Here is a 25,365-nt window from a genome sequence, read left to right on the forward strand (position 1 = left end):
AAGGGGCTTTGGTGACAAAACAGATGGCACTGTGATAGACTACATCCAATTTGCTGAGTAGTGTTGGAGGCTATTTTGAAAAATGACATCGCCGAAGTCAAGGATCGGCAGGATAGTCAGTTTTACGAGGGTATGTTTGGCAGCATGATTGAAGGATGCCGTGTTACGAAATAGGAAGCCGATTCTAGTTTTAGTTTCGGATTGGAGATGCTTAATGTGAGTCTGGAAGGAGAGGTTACAATCTAACCAGACACCTAGGTATTTGTAGTTGTCCACATATTCTAAGTCAGAACCGTCAGAGTAGTGATGCTGGACAGGCGGGCGGGTGTGGGCAGCGATTGGTTGAAGAGCATGCATGTAGTTTTACTTGCATTTAAGAGCAGTTGGAGGCCACTGAAGGAGTGTTGTATGTCATTGAAGCTCGTCTGGAGGTTTGTTAACACAGTGTCCAAAAAAGGGCCATAAGTATACAGAATGGTGTTGTCTGCATAGAGGAGGATCAGAGAATCACCAGCAGCAAGAGCGACTTCATTGATGTATACAAAGTAAAGAGTCTGCCCGACAATTGAACCCTGTGGCAGAGACTGCCAGAGGTCCGGACAACAGGCCCTCTGATTTGACACACTGAACTGTATCTGAGAAGTAGTTGGTGAACCAGGCGAGGCAGTCATTTGAGAAACCAAGGCTGTTGAGTCTGCCGATAAGATTGACAGAGTCGAAAGCCTTGGCCAGGTCAATGAAGACGGCTGCACAGTATTGTCTTTTATCGATGGCGGTTATGATATCGTTTAGGACCTTGAGCGTGGCTGAGGTGAACCCATGACCAGCTCGGAAAGCCGATTGCATAGCGGAGAAGGTACAGTGGGATTCTAAATGGTCGGTGATCTGTTTGTTAACTTGGCTTTCGAAGACTTTAGAAAGGCAGGGTAGGATGGATATAAGTCTGTAACCGTTTGGGTCTAGTGTCTCCCCTTTTGAAAAGGGGGATGACCGCAGCAGCATTCCAATCTTTAGGGATCTCAGAAGATACGAAAGAGAGTTTGAACAGGCTAGTTAAAGGGGTTGCAACAATTACGGTAGATCATTTTAGAAAAGAGATGTATTGATACACCATCCAAAGTGTAATTAATAACTCCACCATGCTCAAAGGGATATTCAACATCAGCTTTCTTTTTATTACCCATCTACCAATGGGCGCCCTTCTTTGCGAGGCTTTGGAAAACCTCCCTGGTCTTTGGGTGTAACGGGTGTCTAGATCRTCCTCCTCCTCGGACGAGGAGAGGAGAGAAGGATCGGAGGACCAAAATGCAGCGGGTTGTGAATACATAATGATTTATTAAAGCAAACGACGAAACACGAAAACAAACACTTGGAAGGATTACAAAATAACAAAAACGAACGTAGACTGACCTAAACCATGAGAACTTACATATAACACGAAGAACGTAGGAACAGGTACAGACTATAACAAACGAACGAACAAACGCTACAGTCCCGTGTGGTGCGCAGACACAGACACGGAAGACAATCACCCACAAACAAACAGTGTGAACAGCCAACCTATATATGGTTCTCAATCAGAGGAAAACGTCAAACACCTGTCCCTGATTGAGAACCATATAAGGCTAATTACAAGTGACCTAAACATAGAAACACAAAACATAGAATGCCCACCCCAACTCACGCCCTGACCAACTAAACACATACAAAAATAACATAAAACAGGTCAGGAACGTGACATTGGGGTTGAATCAGTGTTTGAAATTGACCGCTCGACTGAGGGATCTTACAGATAATTGTATTTGTGGGGTACAGGGATGAGGTAGTCATTCAAAAATAATGTTAAACACTATTACTGCACACAGAGTCCATGCAACTTACAGTATGTGACTTGTTTGGCAAATGTTACTGCTGAACTTATTTATGCTTGCCATAACAAAGGGGTTGATACTTATTGACTCAATACATTTCAGTTTTAAAAGTGTTATAATTTTTTTAAACATTTCTAAAAAATATAAATCCACTTTGACATTATGGGGTATTGTGTGTAGGCCAGTGACAAAATAAAATCATAGTTTAATCCATTTTTAATCAGGCTGTAACACAACAATATGTCATTCAAAATGATTTGCCTACCCCACCCACAGTAGCTTAAATATAGAATATGGAATTTTGAATGAAGGAAGAAGTGAAAGTTTGTTTTTGTTAGGTTTCTTTTTGTGTGAATTAAGGTCCCACTCCCTCCTTGTTTTTTACCATATGGAGTTTACTTTTCTTTTACCCTTCCAGTTGGTGGGGGTAATGCATCATAAACAATGGACGCCAACTGCCGTTAAACCGCAATGAATAAGAAGAATATGCCATGTATAGAATCATGCTAGCTAGCTAAGTGCACAGACAATGCACAAAACACTAAATGCTTCCTCCAAGCCTCGCTACCGGGTCACTGTAGCTAGCACTATATAATCAAAAGGTCTGATTGCTTGGGAAAATCGTCACAACGGGGGACAACCCTGTGTGTGTTTCAGGGTAGGGGGGTGTATCTGAGCTCCATCAACTAGGACTTGACATTGATTAATGTACAGGCATTCGCAAAGTATTCAGACCCCTTGACCTTTTACACATTTTGTTACGTTACAGCCTTATTCTAAAATGGATTAAATAAACTATTTTCCTCATCAATCTACACACAATACCCCATAATGACAAAGCGAAAACATTATAGATTTTTTTGACAAATTATTACAAATTAYAAAACAGATACCTTATATGCATAAGTATTCAGACCCTTTGCTCTGAGATCTGAAATTGAGCTCAGGTGCATCCTGTTTCCATTGATTAAAGAAATGTGTTCAAAAAAGTTATAGATCCATTTGCAGCGTGTTCAGATGAATCCGTTCAGGCGGGTTTCGGAGCTCTACGTGATTTCTGTGATTTTCGGGAACTCACACACACACACAGTCAATGGGGAGTGACAGATTAAATATCATATACATATCATGACAATCCATCAGGCCACTATGAGGATTACCTGTGTTGAMTCAAAGCTTCCTGGAGCAACCGGATGTGGTTAAATTCACCCTAAAAGTGTTTTGATTTTACCAACCTGCAGTTAGTTAAAAACACTGTATTCAACCCTCTGTAAATCAGTCAGTTCTTAACGTAAATACTTGACACTCAGGATTCTTTAGAAGCCTACCCCAATGAGGATATGTGTTCACTTCCAGCTTCCTGTGCCAACCGGAAGTTCCATAAATTGGGGTCATAGGGGCTGTTTCGAAGGGTTAAAAAGGTCACATCTTTCCAAAATTTCATATGTGTGATTAGGCAACCCTCATGAACTGTAAATCAGTAATTCTCCCAACTGATGTGCAATAAAAACTCACACACACACACACACACACACACACACACACACACACACACACACACACACACACACACACACACACACACACACACACACACACCACACACACACACACACACACACACACACACACACACACCACACACACACACACACACACACCACAGCTAGCTGGAGTGACACAGTGTGGGGCTTAAAGACACAGAGAGCCTGCAATGGCATCACCACAATCTCTAGGCTGTGCCGATTTCAACGAGATGCCCCACTTGACCGTAGCTCGCTTGGCTCGGTCTGACCGCAGCGACCTTGCAAAAAAGTAGGCCCAAAATGAAGCCTGACTTAAATTTCAGGTGCTTTTGGGTGACAGCGGCAGAACCGTTAGGGTTAGAAGCCCAATTCAACCACAGGAACGTTCCTAAGGTCCTCCTGATCTGTGCAAGCCTAACATTGACCGTGTGGAGTCACATTGACCGTGTGTCTCCAAGACCGTGTGTCTGGAGACATGTCCAAGACCGTGTGTCTTCAAGACATGTGTGACTTGTATGCTGTGTTATGACATGCACAAATGAATGATTGATTGATATGCTGTATATTGAAGTAGGCCTTGATGCCAATAAGTATGTGAAGCTAAAACAGCTACAGTAAACAGGACTCTTATACCCTGAGTGCAAAATGTATGTAGGAATCTGTTATTCATTTATTGCACCCACACTGCTCGCGTGTGTCAACGAGCTTCTGTGTTGCCAAGGGCTAAAATAGAAGTCATTCCTATTTCTGACGCAGATCGCGCTGCAAGTCCTGCCTCTCCCATCTCCTCATTGGTTTATAGAAGCAGGTACCCACGTGCATAGAGATTGGTTATATTGGTTATACCCACGTGAGTGATTGAAAGACGAACTGTTGCCGGTTGTTGTGGTAATACTATGAAAGTTTAGATTCCAATCACCATACAAGTTAAACGATGAAAAAGCCTGGAAGGAGGAGAAATGACTAGAAACGATTTGGTTGATGTATGTGTGGATTAATTGTCGGAGTAGAGGACCTTGTGCATTTCAGGTAAAATAACAACCTAATGTTTATATCCCTGGACAAATTAGCTAGCAACAGCAAGCTAGCTAAATAGGACAAATTAGCTAGCAAGTGCAAGCTAACTGCCTAAATTGCCATAAGTGTTTAATGCTTTTCGACCTGTCCCCAAATTAATGTCATTGGTTCAGAGTTTGTTTTTATATTTTAACATGCGTGTCGTGATCACGTTTGGTGTAGGGGGACAAAATACATTTATGCACGATGGCGCACGATGGCGCACGCGCGCAGACGGTTTGGGGTCCGTGTTAGGCCTACAGCTCCATGTCATTTCAATAACTTAACTTATCAAAGATGCCTTCTGGTGGTCAAACTAGCATGAACGAGCATCAATGGCAACAATGGCTGACACTTAAATAACGTGCCATAGAATTCTGTGGCACCCCGCAAGCTGTGCTGCAGTATGACGCAACTTTTAAACGAAGAACCACTGTATGTCAGGTATTGGATTCGGCATGCCAAAAGGTTTTTCCCRAGGTGCATGAACAATGAGGACATGTACTATGTTGATGAGAACATACAGTATGGCCAGATGCTCAAGACAAACTTGATGCCAACTAGTGCCAATTAAACATTGTGTTTCTTTCATAAATTGTTTTCTTCATTTGATTACAGTACACCTATAATGTAATTATATCTGAACAACACATTCATATTTTGTATCAATGGTTGTGAAAGATCTCTTCAATGACCACACCTTTGATGTTCAGTCAATTTTGATAGGTAGTGCAAGTGTGTTGCCTAATGTGAAAACGTATAATGTAATTTACAGTACTGTAAGCATTTTGAAACATGTGTCTTTAATTTATTGCTATTGGTTGTTAAATAACTAAATTAAGAAGATATTATTATGTTGTGTTTTGGAGATTAAATCAATGTTCGCATGGTATTTCACAGTAAACTTTTATTTTGGATCAATGGTTGTATAATGAAAGATGTCTCCAAACCAAATGAATGCACAATAAAAGGTTTAGAATATAAGACTTGCTGCATTACAAGTGTTAACAGTTTGGAGTTTATTACTAAGAATTTTGAAACTTCAACACATACTTGTGAAAATAGCACCAAAGCAATTGAAAAATACTTCAATCTACCTGCTACTGAAACAGAGTGGTTCACTAATATTGCATCAGACAGCATAACCACATATGGTGCGTGCATGCATGTGTTTTCGTATGCACATGTGTGCCCTTGTATATGTGCACGTGTGCTTTGCTACAGTGTGTGTAGTTTAATCTTGTTATTCTGAAGATTGGTTGGGATCAATACATTCTGTATCAGTTAGTTGGTGTYGCTCTGTCCAGTCACCTCTGCAGTTGGATAATGGATGAAGTGTGTCTCCAAAGGGGTGTGTATGTATGTTCAAAGTCCTTCTCTCTGCTTTCAAAGGATGGATTCAGGAAAGGTTGGCTCTCTGTCTGTATGTCATGAAACAGCTTTGTTCCTCTGGTCTCAGTTAACTGTTGTTCATGTAGGTAGCTGTGAGTTGTTAGACTTCAGTTCAGCTTTTGATATTATCGATCATAGTCTGCTGCTGAAAAAAATCTATGTTATGGCTTTATATCCTCTGCTATATCGTGGATTGAGAATTACCTGTCTAACCGAACACAGAGTGTGTTCTTTATTGGAAGCCACTCCAACATAGTCCAGGTAGGGCATACCCCAGAGCAGCTGCRTAGGCCCCTTATTTATTTATTTTCTTCACTAATGACCTGCCACTGGCACTGAGTAAAGCCTTTTTGTCCATGTATGCTGATGACTCAACATTATACACATCAGCTACCACAGCAAGTGTGATCACTGCACCACTTAACAAAGAGCTGCAGTCAGTTTTAGAATGGGTGGCAAGCAATAAGCTAAATATTTAAAAAACAAAAAACATTGTATGAGCAAGTTGAGGAGACTAAACTGCTTGGTGTAACCCTGGATTGTAAACTGTCATGGTCAGAACATATTGATGCAACGGTAGTTAAAATTGCAGAGAGGTCTATCTATAATAAAGCCTTACTCTGCTTTATTGACATCGCTATCAACAAAACAAGTCCTACAGGCCCCAACTGTCCAGTCATATGGTCAAGTGCCACAAAGAGTGACATAGGCAAATTCCAGTTGGCCCCGAACAGAGCAGCACGGCTGGGCCTTCAGTGTACACGAAGAGCTAACATAAATAACATGCATGTCAATCTCTCCTMGCTCAAAGTAGAGCAGAGATTGATTGCGTCACTACTAATGTTGAAAGCAAGGAGCTGTCTGTTCAATCAACTAGCACACAGCTCAGWCACCCATGCATACCCCACAAGACATTCCACCAGGTGTCTCTTCACAGTCCCCAAGTCCAGAACAGAACTCTGGGAAARGCACAGTACTACATAGAGCCATGACTACATGGAACTCTATTCCACATCAAGTAACTCAAGTGAGCAGTAAAATCTGATTTTAAAAACGGATAACGCGGGCTGTGAAAAGACACGCACATGCATACGCAACACACACGTACATTGTAATTTTGTAACATTGTTGTATTGTGGTATTAGAAATMTWGTATTGTAGATATGTAGTTGTAGAGTAGTGGTGTAATAATGTGTTGGGTGAAAAAAAGTTTGCCTTAATCTGGTTTGGACCCCAGGAAGACAAAAGCTAATTGCTAATTTTATGGCTAATTGTATGTGAAGGCTAATTGTATGTGAAGTACGCTAAARGCTAACGCACTGCTCTCTCTCTCTCTCTGTCATGTGCCTTGCTGCCTACCAATAACTGGGGTTGCGTAGGAAATGGCACCCTATTCCCTATACAGTCTACTTCATTATGCTCAAAAACAGTGTACTATATAGGGAAAAGGGTGTAATTTCATATGCAGCTGAGAATAAACTCAGTTTGCTGTATGTGCACACAGAGCCTCCACACATTTTCATATCTAGTAATCACTATGCACTATGTGTTCCAGCCAGTACACTAGGGATGTTGAAGGGAGCACATTTAGTTTTTTGGGTGGGGATTTTACATGGTTCAATCCCTAATTATTCCCCCTAAATATGCATGCACCAACAAGCTGCAGCTGCAAAGCTCATCTGGTTGTTAAAGCCCTCCCTGTCCAAGCAGAGATTTTACACAATAGTTTTTACAATCTGAAATATTACAGTGTTTTTCAATCACTTTAGCACAATTTTCCGATATTTTCAAATCTCTTTGTACAAAACTCAAAACCGATAACACTTGTAATGACCCCTGTCTTGCATGTATGTTCATAATCTTTGATTGAGCTTTCATTGGAGTTGAACAACACTTTATGTGAAATACAGTACCTTGACCACATTTTGTTTAGCCACCAATACATCAYAWAATGACAGGCTCACCGTTTACTTAAATAACACTTAATTCAATAGTAAAAAATTCAATATATAATTTTTTTAAACGGTAATTTTTTAAGTGAAGAGGAATAGTAGATGGAAAATATAATTTTCCATGSAGTAATTGGCTATAACTAGATTATTTTAAAATGTTTTATTAAATATGTCAGTCTTAGAGTTCCATGATCCTTACACAGTYCATTCATAGAATAAACAATCATAAGTTGTGTATAGTTTGGGTATTGTAAAGCAGTAGACTACAGAAAAACCATATTTTTGAAGCACAGTGGTGACCTATGCAACATTGTACAAAATCACCTTTTCTATGTGACTTGTCAACTGATACTCTATCACTTCGCTCTACTTGACAAAATTGATCAGTTTTACATTTTGATAATGAGTCGAATATTGTACAATCCAGGTTTTTCACCTGTGCATTGTGCAGTACACTGTAATTCCAAATAGTTGCACATAGAGTAACTATATCCACTTTGTCCTATGGAACATAAAGAATAATAATGTAGTATTTACAGCCACATCCATGTATGATTTGACCTTCCAACATAAATTGATGTCAATTGATACATTTATGATGTAAAAATATATGATAAAAAAAACTAGACACAATAAAATTAAAACATGTCAAAAGTATTGTGAATATTGCATTTTGCAGAATACTTGAAAAGGGTGATTTGGTGCAGTGAACAAGTGACTTTGTGAATTGGCTTGTTGTGCTCAGTCAATTGAAAATGTGCTCAGAGTGTATGTGTGTGTGTGTGTGTTCTTATTTGTCAGTCTAAGTATTTCAAACCTCCCCCTCCATGTGCTCTTCTCCCCAGGCAAGTGGAGGAGAAGCATCAGCAACTCGGGTCTGGTGTCCTCTGTCCGTCCTTACAGCTCCATCACAGAGTGGATCTCTCCCCTCAGCTGCCCCATCCTGCCTTACACTAAACCTGCTGCACTAACCACAGAGTCCACAGGTAACATATCCTGCACTGCGTGGCCAGCACTATCAAAGCCTACAACATGAACAGACACACTTAATTTTCTCACCACTATCCAACCCGAATAGACAGAGTGGTGAACATTTGATTGATCGTTTGTCCATAAAGGTGTATTTTATTTCTCTCATATAGTCACTTGCTCGTGAGTTAGGAAGGCTGCCTGTGTCTTTGTAGTGACTGTGTGTATTGATACACAATTCAAAGTGTAATTAATAACTGCACCATGCTCAATGGGATATTCAATGTCCGTGTTTGTTTTGTTTTACCCATCTACCAGTAGGTGCCCTTTGTGAATCATTGGAAAACCTACTTGGTCTTTGTGGTTGAATCTGTGTTTGAAATTCACTGCTCTACTGAGGGACCTTATAGATAATTGTATGTGTTGGGTACAGAGATGGGGAAGTCATTTAAAAAGCATGTCAAACACTATTATTGCACAGAGTGAGTCCATGCAACTTATGTGACTTGTTAAAACAAAGGGGTTGAATACTCACTGACTCAAATCGTTTCAGCTTTTCATTTTTAAAATTAATTTGTAAACACTTTGGCATTATGGGATGTTGCGTGTAGATCAGTGACACAACATCTCAATTTTATACATGTTTTATTTAGGCTGTGACACAACAAAACGTGTAAAAAGTCAAGGGTGTGAATACTCTCCGAAGGCAGTGTATTTTTGAAAGGGTTAGATTGCTGTCAGCAAAATAGTAATAGTTCCACCTTGACCGTTGATGCTGGCTAGGTATCAAATCTATATAATGTGCCTAAGGACTACGGGCCAGGGGTTGATTTGTGGGATAGTGTCAAGGCGTTCTATGGCTCTCCCTCTCTATTTTGAACCCATTTCCTCTCTTTCTTTTTCCCAGCACCATTCTCTGCATCCTGCCATCCCTTGCCCCAGCAGCAGACTCTCCCAAGGAGGGGCTCCTGCAGCCTGAACTCGGTTTACCACAGTAAGACTCATCACTGTTATGAAGCATGATGTACCATTGCTGAGTTAAAAGGGGTGAAGACCCATCATTCCATGAGTGATCGTGTTGTCCTTCAACGTAATAACTCACACTGAARGATGTTAATTCACCAACAGTACTGCAGCATGTTCACTCCACAGCAATACCATCAACTGAAACATATCACACTATTTCCAAAATATATTTGTATTCACCTCATATTTTTATTCACATCTTCTTGCACTGAACTATTGTGTTCAGTACACTACAGAAACAGGAAAGGAGCTGCAGTGAATTCATATATTAGCTTTAACAACACATTACTTTACCATACATTACCATCTCATTATCATCTGAAGCTGTGGAAGACCATCATCCAACCTCCAGAACCCTATATCTGTTTTTTTATATTTTTTATAGCATCTTTGAGATACTCATTTGAATGAAAAGCACTATATAAAATAAATCTATTATTATTCATTACCGTACATTAGCATACATTACCGTGTRCTCTGTGGTTGCAGGTGTGAGTCGGCAGCATGCTGCGGTCAGCCCCCAGTCTTCCATGGATAGTGAGGTGGGCACCTCAGAGCTGGAGGATGACACTATATCTATGGGCTATAAACTACAGGACATGACGGACGTACAGGTCATGGCTCGACTGCAGGAGGAGAGTGAGTAGAGTACGCTATACTGTTTTTGTAATGATAAATATCTTCATCAGTTGGGAACTGTACAGGTAGAAATGAACAATAAACTCAATAACATTTTGTTTTGGATACACCTTATAAACACGCTAGATGATGTGGAAGGAACATATGTAGCTGTATATGCTAACAATATATTTTGTTCATTGTACTACCATGAAGCATAAATGTGACCGACCGGCTCGATTCGGTCTTATGTAGCAAAATTTCAAATMATGTTTTTTACATTGGATAACAGTAGAAACTCAGAGCTAGAAAAGTGTATATCATACACTACAGTTGAGGAACAYTGGGAAAGTAATTCTGCTTTGAAAGATGATACATTTGTAACCCCACTTTTGAAAAAATGGCCCTTGAATGTTTTGGTACACCTACTGGAGAGCTCTTCTTTGGCTACACCCATTCAGCATCGTTCACACCCMCTTAAGCCCCACCCATCTCTTTAAGAATTCACGTGAGGCTATGTGCTAAACAGAGTGAGTATGGTAGTGTATGTTTGTAAACAGTTGTTGCATCATGACCATTCTATTGTCGTCCGACATCAAGCTTGTCGTTGTCGTTATGAAAAAGTATAAACACATAAACGACAGGCTGCATGACATCAGCAGCCTGGTTAAAAATGTGTGTGTCAATCTAGCATACCATGCAACTAAAAACAACTTTCTAAACAATGTTTTGGTTCCTCTCTAGCTTTTTTGCTAGCTAGCTAACGTTAAGATAGCTGGCTAGCCAGTTCCAATAATGACCATATATGCATTCGGAAAGTATTCAGACCCCTTTACTTTTTTCTTATCGTCTACACACAATACCCCATAATGACAWAGCAAAAACTGTTTTTTAGAAACTTTTGCAAGTGTATTAAAAATAGAAACTGATATCATAATTACACAAATATTCAGACTTTACTCAGTACTTTGTTGAAGCACCTTTGGCAGCGATTACAGCCTTGACTCTTCTTGGGTATGACGCTACAAGCTTGGCACACCTGTATTTGGGAAGTTTCTTCCATTTTTTTATGCAGATCCTCTCAAGCTCTGTCAGGTTGGATGGGGAACGTCGCGGCACAGCTATTTTCAGGTCTCTCAAGAGATGTTCGATCAGGTTCAAGTCCGGGCTCTGGCTGGGCCACTCAAGGACATTCAGAGACTTGTCCCGAAGCCACTCCTGCGTTGTCTTGGCTGTGTGCTTAAGGTCATTGTCCTGTTGGAAGGTSAACCTTTGTCCCAGTCTGAAGTCCTGAGCGCTCTAGAGCAGGTTTTCTTCAAGGATCTCTCTGTACTTTGCTCTGTTCATCTTTCCCTCGATCCTGACTAGTCTCCCAGTCCCTGCCGCTGAAAAACATCCCCACGGCACGATGCTGCCAACACCATGCTTCAACGTAGGGATGGTGTCAGGTTTCCTCCAGACGTGACACTTGGCATTCAGGCCAAACAGTTCAATCTTGGTTTCATCAGACCAGAGAATCTTGTTTCTCATGGTCTGAGAGTCATTTAGGTGCCTTTTGGCAAACTACAAGCAGGCTGTCATGTGCCTTTTACTGAGGAGTGGCTTCCGTCTGGCCACTCTACCATAAAGGCCTGATTGGCGGAGTGCTGCAGAGATGTTTGTCCTTCTGGAAGGTTCTCCCATCTCCACAGAAGAACTCTGGAGCTCTTTCAGAGTGACCGTTGGTTTCTTGGTGACCTCCCTGACCAAGGCCCTTCTCCCCTGATTGCTAAGTTTAAGTGGGCGGCCAGCTCTAGGAAGAGTCTTGGTGATTTCAAACTTCAATTTAAGAATGATGGAGGCCACTGGGTTCTTGGGGACCTTCATTGCTGCAGAATTKTTTTTGTACCCTTCCCCAGATTTTGTACCTCGACACCATCCTGTCTCGGAGCTGTACGAACAATTCCTTCGACCTCATGGCTTGGTTTTTACTCTGACATGCACTGTTGACCGTGGGACCTTATATAAATAGGTGTGTGCCTTTCCAAATCATGTCCAATCAATGGAATTTACCACAGTGTAGACTCCAATCAAGTTGTAGAAACATATCAAGGATGATCAATGGAAACAGGATGCACCTGAGCTCAATTTCTAGTCTCATTGCAAACGGTCTGAATACTTATGTAAATAAATTSTGGAATAAAATAAACAAATTGTGGAAAAAGTCAAGCAGTCTGAATACTTCCCGAAATGCACTGTAGCTGACAGCGTCTTAACTTTAGCTAATTTGTATTAATTATTACAGGAAAATAAACTCACAACAAGGTCATTATTTACAAGTTAATGGTGAGCTAATTACAGAAAATAGCTTAAAGTTGTGAGTGTYACAAGATAAAAGCAAGGCATTCTACCAGAGAATTTTAGAACTTGGACACTGTCTCGTTGGCCTAACGCAGGGGTCTCCAACCATGTTCCTGGAGAGCTACCATCRAGTAGGTTTTCGCTCCAACCCCAGTTGTAACTAACCTGGTTCAGCTTATCAACCTGGTAATTATTAGAATCAGGTGTGCTCGGTAAGGGTTGGAGTGAAAACCTACAGGATGGTAGCTCTTCAGGAATACGGTTGGAGAGCCCTGGCCTAACGCTATATCCTAATTTGACTTTGATGCAGGTCATGTTGTTCTTCACATTACAGTCTATGGTAAACACACACTATATCAAATAAAATCAACGTTTATTTGTCACATGCACAGGATACAGAATGTGTAAACGGTACAGCGAAATGGTTACTTGCATAGTGAAGTCTTTTGTTTAGACATGTAGCTAGATAAACAATTAACCATAATCCCAAATCATAAAATTACTACCCTGCATGAATCTATAGGTAGCGAAAGCTAATCAKCAAGATTCAATATAAACTAGCRAYCTAACATTAGGCTATAACTAGCAATGCAAATGGATCGGCGTTGCAATAATATCACTACACAGAGTAATCCGGAGACAGGTGTTCTCTTTTTGACTCCCTCCGCATATTTGCAATCAAACGCCTTAGCTATCATACACTGCTTCCACCGGGCATTCCACTGATTTCAAAACTCGCTCTGCCAGAAAGTGGAGAGTATTAGCAACATTTTTGCAGTTCTTCGTGATATCTTTAAAAAAAAGCCGCGTTAGAAAGGATTACCTACACATACTGACCAGCTCATGTTATAGACAGAAGCGTGCTACATGGCAGACCAATCCGAACTCATCTCTCGGCATGTCCGGCTAATCCATTATCTCAGCGAATCGTGGCTAGAGGGAAGGTTCCTATCGTTTTCCGTGGCTAAATCAACTAGGCTTACCYTTTAACAATTGTATTCATATTTACAGATGGCATACATGTTTGTTATCAAGGAACATGATTTTTAAAATAAAGAAAACCCTTGAATGAGTAGGTGTGTCCCAAACTTTTGGGTGGTACTGRATGTCTCCCTTCACCAGGCCTGCGTCAGGAGTACGCCACTACCTCTTCTTCGACCACGGCCAGCCGTCGCAGCTCCAGCTTCTCACTCCGGTGTAACGAGATGGACCTGGACGAGGAAGAGGAGGATGAGGAGGGCTACAACCAGCTCCCTCCGCCCCAGCCTCGGCTGCTCCGGACCGGGTCCATGCAGTGGGGCGGCCTGTCTCACTCACACACCTTCTCCAGTATCTCCAGTATCAGGGAGTGCAGCAGACGCAGCACCTCCACCCCTCAGTACTCCCTCAGTGGGCTGTCCCAGTACCAGCAGCAATTCTCCGGACCCTCCAGACTCATCGCGGACACATATGGATACAGGTCCAGCACAGGTCAGTCTAGAGCTGGGGTGTTCCATCCTGGTAGACCCACAGGGTATGCAGGCTTTTGTTCTGGCCCAATYCTAACACATCTGATTCAAATGATCAGCTGATCATCAGGCCTTGAGTAGTTGAATTGTGTTGGTACTGAGCTGGAATAAAAGCCTGCACACCCTGTTGATCTCCAGGTGCAGGACTGAAGAACAKTGGCCTAAACGAAGAGTAATACGTTTCATGCATGTCTTCCCGGTTTGATTGCAATGGATTTTTAACTTCCCTCTTTTGACTGTGGACGTTTGATTGTGTCTCCATGGTTACGTAGACAAGCTGCGGAGAAGCATGCCCAACCTGATCCGAGCTCCCAGCATGCATTGCGATCCCAGTGTTGTTCCAAGCCTGGTGTCTCCTGTCAATCACTCATCTGGCCCCTCCTCCCTGCCAATAACCATGCGGGGCAGCCAGAGCTTCGACTCGTCCAATGGGCTCGCACGACTTCAGTCCTCCAGTAAGATCCCTCCCATTTTGGTCTACCATCAGTCGTATCAGTACAGGAATCCTGCACACCTCCTCTTACAGAGTTTTAATTTTTTTGATACGTGTTATGTATAAAATTTGTTGATTCTTTACACAATGACTCAACAGAAAAGGTACATTCCGCACACTGTGCTTGCCAGTATCACCTGTTTATTTAAGCCTATTTAATTTAAGATCATTGCACCCCACATTCTTGGGTTAGAATAGTTTGATGACTGACTAACCCTTCTTTCCTTTTCCTCTGCCTTCAGTTCCCTCCATCGGCCAGCTCAGCCAGCGATTCCAGAGTGTGGGAAACTTCCACACAACCCCCCGACACCCCGTCAAGGCCACAGCCTATGTCAGCCCCACGGTCCAACAGGGTCCCTTCTCCTCCTCCAACACCCTCTCTACCTCTGCCATTCGTCACAACATCCCCAGCAGTGCACCCCAGGCCCTCAAAGTCACCATCCCCAGTGGTGTCCCCCAGCTCTCCTCCACCCCCCGTAGTGCCTTACCACGACCCGCCTCCTTCACAGGGACCGGTGGCATTCCCCGCCCCAGCAAGATCGCCCAGCCCACACACAGGTAAATAGGGTCATTCGGACTAAGGGTGAATTAGATGCCTGTCTATTATACTTTCCAAATGAACATTATCGTGCTATAAAAAATAATATGATTATAGATTATCTACTGTATGTTATCCATGATATTATATAATATTACCTTTAGTTGATTATTGTAGCCTCAAGAATGTGGGTACTTTATCGAGGGGTCATGTTAAATAGAAAAGTATGAGAGGAAAAGCAGTATTTCTATAATATGTTGTTGTTGTTACACTTTATATGAAGGGTACCTACATAAGAACTTCATAACCAATACAAAACACGTTCATTAGCAGTGCAAAATAACCTCATACAATTGGGTCTAAATGTATGACTRAACTCTCCCATTTCATCCTGAGTGACTGTATCTTTGAATCTCTCTCTCTCTATAAATATATCTCCCTCCCTCCCTCCCTATCTCTCTATCTATTACTCTCTCTTTCGACCCCTCTCACTTTCTCGCAGTCTATTGACCCCCCCAAAGAGCCTGGCTGCGCTAAGCGCTCTGAGAGATGGCAGCTGGAAGGATGGCTGCTACTGAACCCGTGATGTTGTATAACACCTCATCATTCATTGGGTTACTGTAAGATCTSTATGTTCTGAACCAAGGCCTGAGGCCATGGATCATTCAAATGGGCCAAATGAGTCGCAGCTTAAAGGGATACAGTGCATTTACAAAGTATTCACACCCCTTGACTTTSTCCACATTTTGTTGTGTTACAGCCTGAATTTAAAATGGATTACAATTTGATTTCTTTTGTCACTGGCCCTTAATGTCAAAGTGGAATTATATTTTGACATTTTTTTTTAAATATTATTTTTTTTTATTTTTTTTACAAATTAATTAAAAATGAAAAGCTGAAATGTCTGGAGCCAATAAGTATTCAACCCTTTGTTATGCCAAGACTAAATCAGTTTGGAAGTAAAACGTGTTTAACAAGTCACATAATAAGTTACATGAACTCCCTCTGTCTGCAATAATATTGTTTGACATTATTTTTGAATGACTACCTCATCTCTGTACCCCACACATACAATTATCTGTAAGGTCCCTCAGTCGAGCAGTGAATTTCAAACACATATTCAACCACAAAGACCAGGGAGGTGTTACAATGCCTCGCAAAAAAGGGCACCTATGGTAGATGAAAAAATAAAAAGAAGCAAATAAATATCCCTTTAAGCATGGTGAAGTTATTCATTAAACTTTGGATGGTCTATCAGTACACCCAGTCACGACAAAGATACCAGCGTCCTTTCTAACTCAGTTGCCGGAGAGGAAAGTAACCGCTCAGGGATTTCACCATGAGGTCAATCAATGGTGACTTTAAAAGAGTTACKGAGTTAAATGGCTGTGATAGGAGAAAACTGTGGATGGATAGTTACTCCACAATACTAACCTAATTGACAGAGCKAAAAGAAGGAAGCCTGTACAGAATTAAAACAATTCCAAAACATGCATCCTGTTTGCAACAAAGCACTAAAGTAATACTGCAAAAAATGTGGCAAATCAATTAACTTTTTGTCCTGAATACAAAGTGTTATGTTTGGGGCATATCCAATACAACACATTACTGAGTACCACTCTCCATATTTTCAAGCATAGTGGTGGCTGCATCATGTTATGGGTATGCTTGTAATAGTTAAGGACTGGGGAGTTTTTCAGGATAAAAAAMAAATGGAATGGAGCTAAGCACAGGCAAAATCCTAGAGGAAACCCTGTTTCAGTCTGCTTTCCACCAGAAACTGTGAGAATAATTCACCTTTCAGCAGGACAATAACCTCAAACACAAGGTCAACTCTACATTGGAGTTGCTAACCAAGAAGACAGTGAATTTTCTGAGTGGCCGAGTTACAGTTTTGACTTAAATCTACCTGAAAATCTATGYCAAATGGTTGTCTTACAATGATCAACCACCAATTTGACAGAGCTTGAAGAATTGAAAATAATAATAGGCAAATGTTGCACAATCCAGGTGTGGAAAGCGCTTAGAGACTTACCCAGAAAGACTCACAACTGTAATCGCTGCCAAAGGTGCTTCTACAAAGTGTTGACTCAGGGGTGTAAATGAGATATCTGTATTTKATTTTCAATACATTTGCAAAAATGTCTAAAAACATGTTTTCACTTTGTCATTATGGGGTATTTATTGTGTGTAGTTGGGTAAGGATAAAATATAAAGGGTATGAATACTTTCTGAAGGCACTTTAGTTTTAGTTTTTCCCTGACGTTTGTAGAGATTGCATTCACAGTACACTCAAAAACGCTATCTATAGTAGAACCTGTCCCCATAGAATAACCCTTTGAAGAACCCTTTTCTTGTTCCAGGTAGAACCCTCTTGGGTTCCATTTAGAACCCTTTCCACAGAGGGTTCTACATGGAACCCAAATGGGTTCTACCTGGAACCCAAAAGGGTTCTGATTTGGGGACAGCCGAAGAACCCTTTTGGAACCCTTTTTTTCTAAGAGTGTACACYTAAATTACCTTTAAAAGTCAAGTCAATGTGCTCGTCGATAATGCACATTTCATTGAATCCCGGCCTTGGAATCATTGTTCTAGAAAACGGAGACTATTCTTGGGGACTGAGGAGAGATCGAAACAGCACAATCTAATGTACCTGTTGTGTAATAGACCGTTCAAGAGGATACAAYTGGAAGACACTATTACAAGAGGGCAATATGGTGAAAATCAATGATCTTCATTGACCAATGGTATWTGCTGGCCTGAGTTGGCAGTATAAGTTGCAATAGATAGAGCCACAAAACTCTCATTCATGTGATTGAATCCATCTCCAGCCAAAACGTTAGCAAGGCCATTATTCTTATATCGTTTTTTTATATCAGATACATGCAAGAACTTTGGAACAAACATTCCTCAGGTGATATGAAAAAATCTTAGAAGGGGTGCCAAAAAGTTATCCTATTATGTGCCATAGGGCGATATTTATGTGCAGTCCACCAAACATTGCTCTTCATAAGCCTTTTGAACAAACTTTGCAAGAGCAAAAAATGGTTCATCAAAGGCCATCAAAGGTTTTTGGCCAGAAGTGAAATGTTGTGTGATCTGCTTTTGGATTTCCATGCCATGTTTGACCATGGTGAAACTTGCTGCTTCATAAATGGCGGCCATATCATTATGGCTGCCATACTGGATTCACAGGAATATTGGGTTTGGGGGAAAATCCTGAGTGGCCTAAAAGCATAATTGCAAAAGTAGGGGCTAGACAAGCATTATCTACTGAGAAACCTTTGATGGGACAAAGTACCATTGTTTCTGTGACCAGTTTAAGGTAATACTTAGAGTAAATTACACATGTTCTCAATCAATTAGCTGCACATTGTATGTTCTCAGTAGATAAGCTACATAATGTATACATAATCTAAGGTGTGTGTGCAATTAAGTTTGATAACATTGCCCTTTAAAGACATCTCTAAGGTTATTAATGTCGTAGTTCACCAAAATCTGAGTGGTTTACAGGTTGATTTCTGGTGTTTCCAGGTCCTTTCTGACACTTTAGGCAGGTTACTTATGATATATAATGGCATATTATTGAAGGTTGGTCTACTAACAAATACATAATATATATGTTTTATATATGGCACTGAAAATCCAAGAGTAATATCACCTTTCTAACCTCTGATTCAGTTTTGGCGGCCATATTGGATTATGTAAAAYAAATAACAAATAAATAGGGGGTGCCATTCCCACATTTTTGGGCACCCCTTCTAATATAAAGTTATACATCCCAAAGAGCATCTCTACCAAATCTAGACATTTGTATCCGATACGTCACAAAACAAATATTAAACGCTAAGGCCCATGCCTATTTCTATTAAATCATGGTACTGCATTGAATTAGGCATAGTTCGAAATGTAGTGAGGTGGGGTGGCTGGTCCAAAATACGTGAGGGTTGTCAAACTTTTTTTTGTTGCTTTGGGGAGGCTTGTGTGTTTTTATTTATTGGGCACAGGGGAGGGTAGTGCATTTGTTCCCTGGTTTACAGTCCCCATTTTGCAGGTTTTACTTGTTCCATATACTGTAGCTACATTTCCTTATCTGCTTGCATGAGCCTCCCCTATCACGGTGTTTTGGTACTTCCCTTATGCACTACGCTTTCTGGGCGCATACTATACCACAGGTCAATATAGTCTACCTACCCTCTATCCATAGTGACAATAGTGTTTTGTCCAGATCTGCAATAGGTTAACTAGCAATCATACACACATAAAATAATTTAAATCTGCACCAATTTTCAATYGAAATCCACAAGATCATAGATAGGCAGTGGAGACGCCTGGTGCGTCATTGCAGATCAGGGCCGTGCAGAGACCTTTCAGGGGCAGGTGCTCAAAATGAAGCAAAGAGCAACTCCTTCCTCTTGGGGGAAGAAATGCAGTTTCATCATTAATATATCAAAATTCATTACACTAAATGCATATGTAGCTAATTGAATACTTTTTTAAACATAGGCCTATTGATTTCTGCAAAAACACATTCACTCATCATCACAAATTGTAAGGAAGCTACACTATATATACAAAGTTATGTGGGCACCCCTTCAAATTAGTGGATTCGGCTATTTCAGCCACACCGTTGTTATTAGGTATAAAACTGAGCATATAGCAATCTCCATAGACAAACATTGGCAGTAGAATGGCCTTACTGAAAAGCTTAGTGACTTTCAAAGTGGCACAGTCATAGGATGCCACCTTTCCAACAAGTCAGTTCAAAACATTTCTGCCCTTGAGAAAAAGCTCGCTGCCATTGGACTCTGGAGCGGTGGAAACATGTTCTATGGAGTGATGAARCACGCTCCAKRATCTGGTAGTCCGACGGACGAATCTGGGTTTGGCGGATACCAGAGAACGCTACCTGCCCCAATGCATAGTACCAACTGTAAAGTTTGGTGGAGGAGGAATAATGGTCTGGGGCTGTTTTTCATCTTAACTTCTTTGGGACAGMGGGGCAGTATTGAGTAGCTTGGATAAAAAGGTGCCCAGAGTAAACTGCCTGCTACTCTGTCCTAAAAGCTAGAATATGCATATAATAGAAGAGTAGAGTTGAAACTACAAACCTCAGATTTTCTACTTCCTGGTTGGATTTTATCTCAGGTTTTTGCCTGCCATGTGAGTTCTGTTATACTCACAGACATTATTCAAACAGTTTTAGAAACTTCAGTGTTTTCTATCCAAATCAACTAATGATATGCATATATTAGCAACTGGGCCTGAGTAGCAGGCAGTTTACTCTGGGCAACTTATTCATCCAAGCTACTCAATACTGCCCCCAGCCATAAGAAGTTAAGCAAAWCTGGTGCAAAATGTATAGCCTACCTATTGTTAGTTTTATATTTTGAAAATAAATAAATAAAAAGGATCCTAGTTACATAAAGCGTTCTGTAACAATGCTCAGCTAGAGAAACACTTTAAAATACCTGTGAAAGATTCAACTCTGAAGCATATGGTGATATCTTTGCTTCATCTCTATGACATTCTGACGCTGAGTCATGGCCTTCTATACTCGGGGAGTCAAAAATTGACTGCTATTATGTCTCGATCAGCTATTCACTTTCTGAAAGAGATGTTTAAACCCAGACAGCTTTTAGGYAACCACTTGTTACCTTCTGTTGTTGGGTTCATTCTAAAAGGGTGCCATACTGGATGGCCAAATTTAGCTATTTTGTGATTATTTTATTTATTTTTTATTTTATTTACACGAAATGTATCCTCTATTGTTTTTTACAATCGAGAAGAACTTTTGAACGTCAGATCAGCAGCTACTTACCCCAATTTCGGCTTCAACTTCAACTCTCTCTGTAAATCCGACCCAATTTTCTGACTACCCAAGAGGATACGCCGGTGTTACAGAGGCAAGAGGGGGGGATCCTGATGAGATTAATGCAAAGGGAAAACCGGCCCCCTCTTTCCTCCATTCTACTGGCCACTCCGATCGCGGATTTGCCACCAACGGGACTCTCGAAARTGCAGTATTCTTTGCTTTTCTGAAACATGTGTCTCGGACAAGATACCCCACATGGATATCCAACTTGATGGATTCTCCATTCAACAGGACGAACAAGACAGTAGAGTCTGGGAAATCAAGTGGGGGAGGGGTTTGCCTCTACATCAACACCAACTGGTGAGCTAACTCCAGTGCGGTGAAGTGTCGACCCACTGTTCACTCGTCTTGGAATACCTGATGGTCAAATGCCGACCCTTCTACCTCCCGAGCGAGTTTTGAGCTGTTATCGTGACTGTTGTATATGTTCCATCTCAGGACAAGAAAAATAACAAGCTGGCACTTAACGAACTGTACAAAGCTATAAACAAGCAAGAAAACCTACACCCAGAGGCTACTTTTTAAAATTCCGCATCACTAAGACATGTGATGCCCAACTTCCATCAACACGTCTCCAACACCACTAAAGTTCTAGACCACTGTTATTCTACCCACAAGCAAGCATACAAGGCTCTCCCTCGTCCGCCATTCAGCAAATCAGATCATGACTTCCTACTCCTGCTTCCTGTTTACAAGCAGAACATCAAATCTACAATGAGATTATGCTACAGGACTGCTTTGCTAGCGCTGATTGGAATATGTTTAGAGACTTCGCCGATAGCATTGGCGAGATAACCACCTCCGTCACAGGCTTCYTTAGAAAATGAATCGCCGACGTTGTCCACACGGTGAGGATTCCCAAATCAAAGCCCTGGATTAACACTGAGGTTGGCGCTAGACTAAAGGACAGGGCTACCGCACACAGAGCTATCATGGACAACTCTGAGGCTACGGCCAAGGACAGGAATAAGTACAAGAAGTCCCGCTATGACCTCTGCAGAGTCATCGAACGAGCAAAAGGACAATATAGGAATAAGGTGGAATCATAGGCACAGTCGTGAAGAAGGCGCGACAGAACCTCTTCCCCTCAGGAGGGTGAAACAGTTTGGCATGGGCCCTCAAATCCTCAAAAGGTTCTACAGCTGTACCATTGAGAGCATCTTGGCAGGCTGCATCACTTCCTAGTATGGCAATAGTACCGCCCTCGATCATACAGCCCAGTACATCACTGGGGCTAAGCTCCCTGCCATCCAGGACATCTATATCAGGCGGTGTGGTAGGAAGGCCCGGYAAACCGTTAAAGACTCCAACCACCCAAGCCCATAGACTATTCTCTCTGCTGCCGCACGGAAATTGCTTTCCCACGATGTCAAGCGAAGAGGCACTGAGTTTGAAYGTAGGCCTTGAAATACATCCACAGGTACACCTCCAATTGACTCAAATGTTGTCAATTAGCCTWTCAGAAGCTTCTAAACCCATGACCTCATTTTCTGGAATTTTTCAAGTTGTTTAAAGGCACAGTCAACTTAGTGTATGTAAACTTCTGACCCACTGGAATTGTGATACATTGAATTATAAGTGAAATAATCTGTCTGTTAACAATTGTTAGAAAAATAACTTGTGTCATGCACAAAGTAGATGTCCTAACCGACTTGCCAAAACTATAGTTTGTTATCAATACATTTGTGGAGTGGTTGAAAAACAAGTTTTAATGACTCCAACCTAAGTGTAAGTAAACTTAAGATTTCAACTTCATATGGTATTGGAACTGACCTTGTATATACTATGCTTACTTACTGTGTTCTTCATATTTCTTCTTCTTTCTCATGTGTTTTTTCTAGTATTAGATCATTTTTTAATTTACTAGGCACAAAGTCAGTTAAGAACAACTTATTTTCAATGACGGCCTAGGAACAGTGGGTTAACTACCTTGTTCAGCGGCAGAATGATAGATTTTTTACCTTGTCAGCTCRGGGATTTGATCTTGCAACCTTTCGGTTAATAGTCCAACGCTCTAAACACTAGGCTACCTACCTGCTACCTGTTATTAATTATTGCATTGTTGGGTTTTGAGTTAGCAAGGAAGACATTTCACTGTACTTGTGCATGTGACATTAAAACTTGAAACTTAATTAAGCAACGGAAGAGTAGCAGTTGAAACTTCAATTTTTCTGTATCTGTTGGGGCTCTGGGTGGAAAGGTAACGTTTGAAAGTAGGATATGCTTAGATTCATAAGGACGTCTTAATTATTTGTTAAACTTCTTCGGGATCAGTGTCGTAGGCCAATGCGATTAGCATGAGGTTGTATGTAACAAGAACATTTCCCAGAACATAGACATATCTGATATTGTCAGAAAGCTTAAATTCTTGTTAATCTAACTGCACTGTSCAATTTACAGTAGCTATTTCAGTGAAATAATACCATGCTATTGTTTGTGGAGAGTGCACAATTTTGAACWTAAAAAATTATTAATTAACAAATTCGGCAAATTTGGGCAGTCTTGTTACACAATTTTGAACAGAAATGCAATGGTTCATTGGATTAGTCAAAAGATTTGCACACACACACTGCTGCCATCTAGTGGCCAAAATGTATATTGCACCTGGGCTGGAATAATACATCATGGCCTTCCTCTTGCATTTCAAAGATGATGGTACAAAAAAAAACAAAAGAACGGTTGGTTTTTCTTTGTATTATCTTTTACCAGATCTATTGTGTTATATTCGCCTACATTTCTTTCACATTTCCACAAACTTCAAAGTGTTTCCTTTCAAATGGTACCAAGAAAATGCATATCCTTGCTTCAGGGCCTGAGCTACAGGCAGCTAGATTTGAGTATGTCATTTCAGGCAAYAATTGAAAAAAGGGGGCGGATCCTTAAGAGCAACAGTTTTGTTGCAAACAAGACCCTGGATTTAATAAATATTTCTGTGTCCATTCTTCCCTGAAACTCCTATTTTCATTATCCATCTTTCTTTTGAGGCTTTGAAAGCGACATTTTCTCTTGATTGCAGCTGATTTTCTCTGATCAATGAACAGAGAAATAGACATAAAAAACACATTTAATAGATATTGATGATATTATCAGTGTAATTAATATGTTATTGTAATTGAAATGATTACATACTAACCAGATGTGTTCAAATCATGTTTAATTTGTAGTGAGAGCCTACAGTATATGAATTGAGCTGCTTTTATGATAAATATCTTCTGTCCTGCCAACTATTTGCTCAGAAATAAATTGGCCCGAGGCCAAACCTAGTTGCCGACCTCTGACCTCGAACCTATCTAATTCTTGTCATTCAACTTGTAACCCATTCAAGTCTAAGCCCGGAGGGGTGGGGGGGGGGGGGGGGGTTACCAAGCAATATGGAGTTGTTTTAAGAAGGTCATACCAAGGATCATTTTGCTATTGCTATTTGATTATTAAGACCCATTGAAGTATCAAAAAAATATTGTAAAAAATTATTTTATGAACATTTTTATTTGGCCTTACTGCTATTAGCCCTTACAAACTCAATGAAGTAATAGATTCACTACAAGGAACAACTGATAGTTCCCCCCAAAAAATCTAAACAAAGTTTGTTATGAAGTGTCTTTCCTATATCTGAGAGAGATAGATTATGTGATCATTATTTTTGGCACTAAACTTACATTAATTTATTCAACTGGTACCGGGTACCTTCAGACTAGTATTGTGAGGCCCGTGGGGGTTCTAGAGCAACTGACATGTTCGTTATCGTGAGAGTCTCAACTTTCCACAGAGGGGACATATTAGTGGGTAGCCCAAATTGTTTGGATGCTACAGACAGAAGTTGGCAGATCGGCTCTACCGACTTCAGACGAGTCCCCGTATGTGTGTGGTGCATTGGCACAAAAACCTGTTGGTCGAAAATGTATTGTATATATTTCAAATCAAATCAAATTTTATTTGTCACATACACATGGTTAGCAGATGTTATTGCGAGTGTAGCGAAATGCTTGTGCTTCTAGTTCCGACCATGCAGTAATATCTAACAAGTAATCTAACCTAACAATTTCACAACAACTATCTTATACACACAAGTTTAAAGGAATGAATAAGAATATGTAAATAAAAATGTATGAAAGAGCGATGGCCGAACGGCATAGGCAAGATGCAGAAGATGGTATAGAGTACAGTATATACATATGAGATGAGTAATGTAGGGTATGTAAAC

General features: G+C 40.8%; 1 protein-coding gene across 1 annotated transcript in view; it reads left to right on the forward strand.

The window, feature by feature from the left end:
• Positions 1 to 24,498, forward strand: part of LOC111973188 (SLAIN motif-containing protein 1) — a 41,643-nt gene extending 17,145 nt beyond the window's left edge. Inside the window, exons 3-9 of the mRNA XM_024000466.2 lie at positions 8,643 to 8,783; positions 9,674 to 9,760; positions 10,282 to 10,431; positions 13,873 to 14,220; positions 14,531 to 14,713; positions 14,994 to 15,309; positions 15,792 to 24,498. Coding sequence (XP_023856234.1) covers positions 8,643 to 8,783; positions 9,674 to 9,760; positions 10,282 to 10,431; positions 13,873 to 14,220; positions 14,531 to 14,713; positions 14,994 to 15,309; positions 15,792 to 15,867 — 1,301 coding nt within the window. The 3' untranslated portion in view covers positions 15,868 to 24,498. The remainder of the gene's footprint in view (positions 1 to 8,642; positions 8,784 to 9,673; positions 9,761 to 10,281; positions 10,432 to 13,872; positions 14,221 to 14,530; positions 14,714 to 14,993; positions 15,310 to 15,791) is intronic.
• The last annotated feature ends 867 nt before the right edge of the window (positions 24,499 to 25,365 follow it).

This window comes from Salvelinus sp. IW2-2015, linkage group LG2 (assembly GCF_002910315.2).
Source record: "Salvelinus sp. IW2-2015 linkage group LG2, ASM291031v2, whole genome shotgun sequence".
Lineage (NCBI taxonomy): Eukaryota > Metazoa > Chordata > Actinopteri > Salmoniformes > Salmonidae > Salvelinus > Salvelinus sp. IW2-2015.